Source organism: Schistosoma haematobium, chromosome 6, assembly GCF_000699445.3.
Source record: "Schistosoma haematobium chromosome 6, whole genome shotgun sequence".
Lineage (NCBI taxonomy): Eukaryota > Metazoa > Platyhelminthes > Trematoda > Strigeidida > Schistosomatidae > Schistosoma > Schistosoma haematobium.
Window position 1 is genome coordinate 23,163,992 of NC_067201.1, and position 10,840 is coordinate 23,174,831.

The following is a 10,840-nucleotide window of genomic DNA, read 5'->3' on the forward strand; positions in this document are numbered from 1 at the left end:
TGATGATGATGATGATGATGATGATGATGATGATGATGATGATGATGATGATGATGATGATGATGATGATGATGATGATGAGAAAGATAATTCTTCTACCTGTATGAAACAAATACATTCATATTCAAATATGAATAGTGGCTAGCAGTGGAATCCAGGTCACGCGTTTCGTACCATCTGGGATTCGTTAGCTAGATGTACCTGCACCCCAGATTTGATGTTCATTCTGTGACTTGATCTGAGTACCGCTTGCTGCAAGCACCATCGCGTCATACACTTAGCTACTGAGTCCCTACAGCATCTTTTCATATAACGCTCGTGAATTAAGGCTATATCGAGGCTTACACACGGTATGCACATACGCCAATAAAAGACTGATCAACTGTAGTCCTGAACATCAATGAGAAGTTTCAAGTAAACAATACTAAGTGAAATACATTCAATATTATAATCTAAAAACATGCACTGTTCTGTGGGGTGCCTGAAATTATAACGATGAAGGGACATTTCTTTGCACATTGAAATCTTAAGAATCTCAAATTTATGTGGAGGTTATTACAAAAACTGATTCAGCAGTCTTTCTTGAAATTTTTATTCATGTATATATATCCATGTATAAGTAGGCATACTATTTATTTGGATACCGGTTTCTTCATTTCAAACAATACAATCGTCATATTTTGATACATTTCAATTGAATAATTGATGATCTCCGATATCACTTGACCATCTTCCATTGCCTGTTGTGTATAACTATTTCACATCTGAAATAGTTAAACTCCACTGGTCATAGCTTCTCATTCGAACTTCAAGAGTTTCATCTAGAAGGTAATTACAAGTGAACACATGATTGTTATCAATATAGAGTTTTGTAGAATTTTTATAGTTTAAGTCACGAACTAATCTTAGACCATCAATTAAAGCCAAGAAAAACTGGAAAGTTGTTTTGTCCTAGTACAGAATCAGCAAACAGTGCACATTCACAACACTGCCTTAGGGAATCAAATCTAAGACCTTCAGTATTGTTAAGGAACGCTTAACATCTAGATCATTGAGCCGATATTGAATGTTGTACATATACGTGTACATGAAGATTGTTGTATAGTATCATAAAGTGATTGAATTTTAACCTGTACACCATTAGATGCGAGCTCAGTGACTTAGAGGTTAAGCGTTCGTTCATAATACTGAAGATCTTGTATTTGGTTCCCTAATGGCAATGTCGTGGATGTGCAACGTTGGAAATTTCCGTACTGGGACGAAAACATTCCCCAGCTTTTTTCGGTTTTTGTTGGTCGTCCAGCTAAGATCAGTTTGTGATTTCATCCACGAATATACACCATAATAGTTAACTGAATAATGACTCGACTTAAAATGTTCCAAAACTTCTAGTCATAATTTATGACTGACAGAATTCAGAAAATTCTCAAGCGACTATTGCGCTATGTCATGAATTGACTGACTTTGTAAATGTATATCAATAGAGGGCGACTCAAAGGTTCTGATAGCTAAGCGGTTATCTTATGATTTGACAGTCGTTGGTTCGCACTCAGATGGGGTTGTGAAATGCATTAGATTTCGACCAGTTTTAGTCAGTATACATGCATCCTATGCAGACTGATTACACATAGTCATTACTTCAAAATGTTTTATGAAATGGATGAGACTACAGAATCTGTTGTTTTTCAAATATCAAAGATTAGTAAGTCATAATGTTGAATTATATCGTTTATCGATATCGTTATTTGGCAATTAATATGCAACAGAACTAAGAGAACTGAACTGACCCGTCAAATGTAGATTTCTTAACTTTCAACTTATAATGGTTTGGAGTATCCCGTTGTTGATACTTTGACTGAATTTTGCTTTGTCTCATTTGACATAACTGCATCTTTTATTACTTACATACTTACTTACGCTAGTTACTCCTCGTGAAGGAACATAGGCCGCCCACCAGCACTGAATTATTTTTTTTGATTAGCGTTATTTTTAGCTAGTTAGTTTTCTACGGGATGGGGTTGTTAAGCCCATGCCCAACCCTCCTCCTTTACCCGGGCTTGGGACCAACAGTATCCCTAGAAGAGCTACAGGCCGAGTTGTATCTTTTATGGCTTGTCATTATATCTTAATTTTACACAAAACAGATGAAATGTGAATAGAAGTGGAATCCAAGAAAAGCAAAATATTCTTTTTGAGATTTTTTATCAGCTATACTTATATATTAGAGTTGATTTTCATTTGTGATTCGAATCTAGTACTTTTCGCTCCAAAAGCTCAACATGTCATCCACTTAGCTACTGAATTCAAATAGTTACTCACTTGTGCATGTAATGTGTTTGATTATTTCCCTGAAGAAGTACAAACTAATATAAGGAACGAAACGTTAGCATTATTTTAATATCAGTCTCTAAAATTTTTCACAAATATGATTTCTTTTTGAATGTCATATAATTATTAACAAAAATGAGTGATGGCTAGCAATGGAACCCAAGATGTACGTTTCGTCCTATTTAAGATTCGTCAACTGAATGTACCTGTATGCTAAAAGTTGATTTACACTCCAGAACTTGAACGTCAGGCAGTTAGTCAGCTACAACGTGGGACAAGACACATATGTGCATCGATCCAAGTTGCCATACCTTATTAACACAACAAAATGAACACCGGATTCATTGAAGTAGTTATTTCAATGGTGATAATATATAAAAGAAAGATTGCATATAAAGGCATTGTACAGGAAGAAAGAATTAGTTCGTAGAAAGAGAGATACGAAGCGGTTTTAATCTCACGGTTTAAGGGAAGACAGAGAGTGTATAACCGACGCCATTGTGGTCAATTCTCAGCCATGTCACACAGAGTCTCCAACCATTGGTTACGATAGTCACGCGGACCCCGACCGAGTAGTCTGCATCTAACAGCATGGCTCACACTATAAGTTGGTGACTTTGTAGACTGATCCCACGTTTTGGTTTAACCGCATTTTGCATTCTTCCAATTATCTCCAACACTAGTCAGCATTGCGCGTCGTAGTAATCAGAGTTCAGACATACGTACCACGTGGATCAACCATCTTTGTCGATGAAGATTCATAATCTCATCAACTGATTTATCATCATTCTCTAATACCTTGCATCTAACCTCACTATTACTTACCCAATGATCCCAGCAGATATGAGCAATACGAATATCTTCTACTCTGAATGGCCATGTTTCACAGTCGTAAAATGAAACAGAATAAACGGACTCGGACCTAATGTAGCGAACACGAAAACCAGTGGGGACAATGGAACGTATTTGACAGGACTTGTTAATAAAATCTAATAATCAACTAGTAAACGCTTAATTTGCAAAATGTTCATCAGTTGTCTCATAATGACTCAGACTTCATTGTTCTTGCATTTTCATCCAAATTGCATCCTGTTTCTATTCTTTACTGTTCGATCCTCTTGTCTATGTGCTGCCAGACCTTCTGTTCACGACTAACATCATATACTACTTTTGTCGATATAAGTAGCACATACCACACTCGTCCCCCCCCGTTTGAAGTAGTCGTTCTTGCGGTGGTTCATGCTCACCGTGCCACATTCTTTGTCTCTGCAGTCTATGCTACCCTCTCCGTCAAAATGTCGAGTCTGCAGTGCGCTGACCTCCATAGCTCCATCGACCTGTCGGGGCAACAACATCCGACATCCACCTGGCACCTGGGACACTTAACACTCGTGCTCCACCAGCCTGCTGAGGCATCTACATCCGACGTCCGCCCAACAGCCGCACGTCCCTCCGTTCCTCTCCGTCGACATCATCTGCTACAACCAACGCCATCCCGCCAGAACACTCCATTTGACGCCACCCCTCTGCACCAGACTGCCACAACTAGCACCTCAGATCAATATCAAAATGTTAACACATAATTATATACATATTTATTATTATTATTATTCACAAAGAACAAAAAACTTTATCAACAAATGTACTCTTAACCTAAATACATAAAAATCAATAAAAGGTAAACACTATCCTATAATGATCTTCTTCATCTTCCATGATACAATTGTTTACATATTTATTTATTAATAAATAACTTTTCATTGTGTTTTATTTTTGTAGTTTTTGTTTATCTTTTCTTTTTAATTGTCAATTTGTGTAAACAAAAAAAGAAAAATTAAGATAATGAACAATAAAAAAAACAAAAAAGAAAGAAAAAGGAAAGAAAAAAGAAAGGAAAAAGAAAGAAAAAAGGCGAGAAAAAAGAAAGGAAGGAATAAAGAAATGCTATACATTGTGAATAATTGAAATATACCTGTTTGTTTGTTTGTTTGTTTGTTTGTTTTCATTCAAGTTAACAAATTGTTATGTCTAAGACATTGTATTTCTTGTTATATGGAATACAATTAGATCAATTCAAATGTTAGAAGTTATTCCTTAGTTATATAAAAGAAAACAGAAAACAATTGAAGAAGGATGATGATTTCAAAACAGTATTAATGATGTTACAAAATTGTTGAGTATTTATAGTTTATTTTTTTTAATCATAATAACAAAATCATCATCATCATCGTCGTCGTCGTCGTCGTCATCTAATTCGCATACAAGGAATTATTAGCATTTCTTCAATAGGGAAGCTATATGTTGTAAAGATTTTGGAAGATTGTTCCATAAAATGATGGAATGGAATATCTTCAAGTCTTTCTGAGATTTGTTACAGCATCCTTGAATTCACCCATAGATCATCTTCACATAAATTATTCAATCATAGAAACATTATACAAACAAACAAACAGATAGATAGATCTGTGGATAGATAGATAGATGTGTGGATAGATAGATAGATAGATAGATAGAAGTGTGGATAGACAGATAGAAAGTTCGTCAGAAATATGGAAAGCAAAACAAACAAACAAAACCTACTTACAATATTGGTACAATTTGATCATAACTTGGTGGTGGTGCTGTTGGTTCAATAATAAATTCGTCATTATTTACTTTAATCTCATTGTTTTCATGATTATCTAAATAATTCATATTATTATTATTATACTGGAACGTATGTTGTAATGGTTGATGATTTAATGAATAACATTCAAGTAGACAATGATGATGATGATGATGGAGATCACGACAACGACGACGACAACAATGACGATGATGATGATCATGATATCGATGATCGTGACGACGACGACGACGACAACAACAACAACATTGACATAATTGTTTATTTTCATATATTTCATTTGTATTATTATTATTATGTAAATAACATGTTACATACTCTTCATGATTCTCATCATTCATATATTTCTCATTTTTATTTAAATATATATCAAGAATATGAGAGAAATGACGAAGTTGTTTATAATAATGTTCATCATCATCATCATCATGATCATTAATTTCATTATTGGAATATTGAATAATCAGTTCATCTAATAAACATTTTATATATTCCTTAGGATTATGGTTATTGTTTATACTACTTATATTATATATATCAGTAGTATTATTAGTAGTAGTATTTGTATGATCATTATTATTATTATTATTATTATTCCATAAGTAATCACAACAACAACAAGAACAACAAGAACAACTTGAATCTCCTTTATCATTTATCGATTTATCTAATAAATTCTGTTCAATATTTTCATGATGATCATGAATAGAATGTAATGCCAATAATCGATCACAATCGAAATGATCATGATCATGATTATTATTTCTATTATCGATCGATCTCATTTGTATCTCTTTAAAATTACAATCGAATTGATTCTTTAATTGATTATTATTATTATTATTATTATTCAATAAATAATTTTGTTTTAATAATTGATCAGTTGTAGATAATTCAAATGATTTATGATCTATTATTGATTGATAATGATTAATTGATTGATATTTTGTTTGAAATAAACAATCAATAATTTGTAAACGTATTGATTTTTTTAATGAAAAAAAGATAATCAATAAAATAAAACTAATCAATAAAATACCAAATAAAAAACCAATCAAAAATATAAATAACCATGATTTTAACCATTTATAATATAAATATAATAATAAATGATTCCATTTAGTTTTCATATTTATATTATAATAATACCATCCTGATTCACTCCATTCATTTAACCAAGAAGGTAAGTTTAATCCACTGATTAATGGATTATTATTATCATTATTATCATTGTTACTATTCATAGTTAATTGGTTACTATGTATATTGATCATTTGTGTATGACCTAAATGATTCGTTGTATTGAATGATTGATTAGTTTTATATGTGATCCACCAAAATGGTGCTAACCATAACCACCATGTTAATTCAATATAATAATGATCATTATATTGATTATTATGATCAGGATCATGATTAGGATCATTATGATTAGGATCATGATATATATGATCTAGATCATGATTATTTTTAGTAAATAATTCCCATGTACCACGTAATAATTCTATAGAATTTAATGATTGTTGAAAATTTATTGTATTTGATAAATTTTTTATAGAAATTATTGATTTTTCTTGATAAGTTAATAAAGTTAACCAATTTAATTGTGACCAAATTTCTGATAATTTATATGATATAATCATATTTTGTTGTTTTATATTAAAATGACAACGTGTCCATAATTGATCACGATCAAAATTTTTTGTAGTTGAACACCAATAACCAATCCATGTTGGATAAATTGATAATTGATCATCTAATTGATTATTGATTATACCAGGTAAACAATGTGTGAAATTTTGTGGTCTACTTATGTCATGATGATGATGATGAGGATGATGTAATGATAAAGTAGCTTGAAATGGGAAATAACATGGAAAACCAGGATCATTACCACCTTCTGTTTTAATATTATGTAATAATTGTATTGATTTAGGACATTCACGTAATTGTTTTAATTCTGTATAACATATCCAATGTCCTAAATATGGTTGACATTCATAATCACTAGATTGTATAAAACCTCCTATATTATAATGATAATAATGATTAGTTTGTTTTTTAAAATAACATGGTAATTGATATGATAATTGTGGACGACATTTTGTCCATAAACCATCATTATCAAAATTTGATGTTGTTGAACACCACCAATAACCACTTTTACCATTATCTATTGGTATTCTATCATTTTCATGTTGATAAATTAAATCACCATCATTTCGAATACATGTTGTATATAAACGTTTATGATAAATAAATGGAAAATAACATTGTTTACCTGGTTGATTACCACCATAAGTTGTTGTTGTCTCTGGGCATAATTGCCATTCTGGATAATGATCATAATTATCAGTTAATGGACACCACCATTTAGATGAATGTAATTGGTTATTTGTTATTAGATTGGATTGTTCATCATTTGGTCCATTTATATCAATATGTTGACATTCATAGATTGCTTTACGTTTATATACTGATGGAAATATACATTGACGTTGATGTTTTATAGTTTTTTCATTCCAATAATAATTATTTATAAATTGTAATATATTTAATATAATTATTTTATAAAAAATTATATATTTTAAGCATAGTAACCATTCCATTTTATTTTTGTGTGTGTGTGTGGCTTGGATACAATTTACTTCACCTGTTCCCTTCCCTCCCCCCCGTCGGGTACTTTTTAATCGTCAAAATAACAAATTACACTTTTATACTTTTAATCGAAATATGATGATGACACGTTTTACTTCATGGGTATTTATACTTTATTCATTGAATAAATGAACCAATCAAATGATAGGAATCATTAGATATAGGTAATAAAAAAAAATAGATAAACGAATTTGATTGGTTGAAATGATTTTTATGGAATTTGTTTTATTTAGAAGGGGTATTGTGAAGATTTTAGAAATTTCACTCGTTGAAATCATGTGTCAATTGAAGCTAAATCACTATAGGAAAATCTGGAAGCATTGAACGATTGTTTCATATTTGTATGAGACTTCAAAGCGGTGTGCATCCATGATCTTGCTCGAAGGATACGAACCTAGGATATATCGATCTCGTGCGTCAACGATTAACCACTAGACCACTGAGCCAGTACCAAGTGATGTTAATGCACCACCGTACACCATTGTCTTCAGTGAGCTGATATGTCACAACCGGCTCAGTGGTCTAATGGTTAAGCGGTCGCGTTCGAGACCGGTAGGTCCTGGGTTCAAATCTCACAGGGGGCGGGATCGTGAATGAGCACTCCTGAGGAGTTCCATATTAGGACGAGATGACCGTCTAGTGCTTCCAGGTTTTCAATGGTGATCTAGCTTCAACTGACTCATGATATAACTGGTGAAATTTTTTTGTAGGCTGAATTTATTTAAATTTACTTGGGGTTGTTTTACTCGTATCCAGCTGACGAGTATCAAATAAAGTGAAACGCGCGTCCACTGTTAGCCACTGTCGACCTTTGCTTAAGTTTATTTTATTTTCTTACAATAAAGCACATTTAATAGATAGAAAATTGAAGACAACTGAAGAGTTTTACAGTAGGACGAAACGATAGTTGAATGCTTCCAGGTTTTCCATGATGGTTTAGCTTTCATTGATTCATGATATCAATTATTGAAATTAATAAATGAAGTTTAAAAGAATGTCAGATTTTCTTTTACTTATTTTCTTCTTATTATTATTAGACATTAATAGACATCATATGCTCACTAGTGAATGGATTCAAGAGGTATTTCCTGGAGTTCTAATAAGAGGCAGTGACCAGTTGAGTTCATTCGGGTATGCTGTGAGACAATGTTGGACGGTGGTGCAATCTCGTGGATTGGTAGAAGTTAAACATTAACACCGTTGGATGCCGGACCAGTGTTATAGAGGTTAAGCGTTCGAGTGCGTTAGGTTCTGGGTTCGAACCGCACAAGGAGGAATCGTGGATGCACACTGCTGAACAGTTCCATACTAGGATAAAAGAGCCGTCCAGTGCCCTTGGGGTTTCTATGGTTATCTAGCTTCAATTAACTCATGAATTCAACTATTAAATAATTGTATAAGTCGATAGAAAAGTTTATGGAAATTATCATTAAACATCTGTGTTCGTGATAGTTCTTTTTCTGTTATTTATTTATTTAAACACGTAAATATTGGTACCAAGGGGCACCGAATACATATGCGCTAAACAAGTCACTTGAATTGTGTGTGGGCTTTGATAATGTCCGGGTGCTCAAACCGAAACAGGTGGTTTTCTTAGGCGGACACACCCAGAACCATCGACTTCAAGGTCTAATCCACAAGTCAATGGAGCAACGTCAGGAGATACAGTCCCATGATAGCCAGTGAACAATAGGTTCAGACGCCATTTGTTCCTTCAGGATACTGGAGACTATGTGCACCATTGGTTCGGAATGAGGGTTTTGCAACTTCCCTAAGTGAATCCTCCATATCTACCAACCCCATTAAAGTGCCGAATATTCACATTTCGTTCTATCAATTTCATAAACAACATTCCCATCACAAGAAGGCAGGGAGTAGGACTTCCCAGTCAGTGGTTGTAATACGTCTAGCCATGTGAGAGCATTTCAATCGGGAGTATTGTCTCTTCCCATTCTCGGCTGTACCAAAGCATTTGATAGTGTTCTTTCTTTGTCCATAAAAAGACACACACACACACTCTCTCCCCCTCTCTCTTTATATAAATATAAAAATATATATCTATATTAATTGATCTTCGGTAATGTCTCTTTACTTTTTTTAGGGTAATACAACTTTTAGTGAAAGAAAGGACATTTTCATTCATAAATACACAAAAAGCAAAAAAAAACTATAAAAAAATCACATAGTAAACAGAAATGACCTTGAACATTGAAGTATCGAATGTGAATTTATTTCGTTTAATCTTCAGTTGTTTATAATAATAAACAAGTAAATATAGGGATAACTATCTATTTTCAATATTCAATATTATTTAGTTAATCGATTAATACTGACTATTTAAAGATAATTCTCTATGAAGATGACATCGTAGCACATCCCAACTTATATTATTTATTTGAACATATAGATATTGGTACAAAGAGGCACCAAATAGATATGTGCCACATAAATCATTCGATTTGTATGAGGGTTGGGATACTGTCCGGGTGTGCAAACCGAAACAGATGGTTCTCTTAGGGGTCATATCCGGAGCGTTCAATCTAAAATTATGATCCACAAAGCAGTGGAGATGCAGTCCCATAGCAGCTGGTGACCAATAATTGGTTTATACGTCATTTGTTCCCTCAGGATCCAATTGCCCCAGGTGGACTTTCCATGTACACCAACCCAGGTTAAGCGTAAGATATTCGCTTTTTGTCCTCTCAATTTTGTAAACAACACACCGTGGCAAGAAGTCAGTGAGTAGGATTTTCCATGCAGTGTTTGTATACGCGTGGTCATGTGAGAGCATTTTGAGAGAGAGAGAGAGAGGTGACTGTCCCCACTCTCGGCCGTACCAGGGCATTTGGGGGCCCCAACTTACAGCACAAGAAAAACAAAAGTCAGAGTTCAAAACTGAATTGTTAACTGGATATAGATTGGATTAAATTATGCTCCATGTATGATTGTATTGGTGCATGATGATTGGCTAATACTTATCCAATCATTAGCGCTAGTCGATACTTAAAGTACACTCAAGAATATTCATATGTAAGAAAACTATGAATATACTAACGTTTTTCTTATTGTGCTTCTTACTTCCGTCTACCCCTTGTTATTTAGAATAAAATTTCTTTCCTGTTCAACTATGTTTGGATTTGGGAACTTATCGAATGAATTAGTGTCCAAGAATATTAAGCAATAGGAATAGATTGTTTTGTAATAAGAGTGAATTATAACACGAATCTT

The 10,840-nt window shown here is 33.3% G+C and overlaps 1 protein-coding gene across 1 annotated transcript; it reads right to left on the minus strand.

Moving 5' to 3' along the window:
- Positions 1 to 4,908: 4,908 nt before the first annotated feature.
- ELSPBP1 (epididymal sperm binding protein 1) lies at positions 4,909 to 7,563 on the minus strand (the record flags this gene model as incomplete). The annotated part of the gene is made up of 1 exon (XM_035733618.1): positions 4,909 to 7,563. One exon carries the CDS (start codon positions 7,561 to 7,563, stop codon positions 4,909 to 4,911), a length of 2,655 nt encoding a protein of 884 aa, XP_035587898.1.
- Positions 7,564 to 10,840: the final 3,277 nt, after the last annotated feature.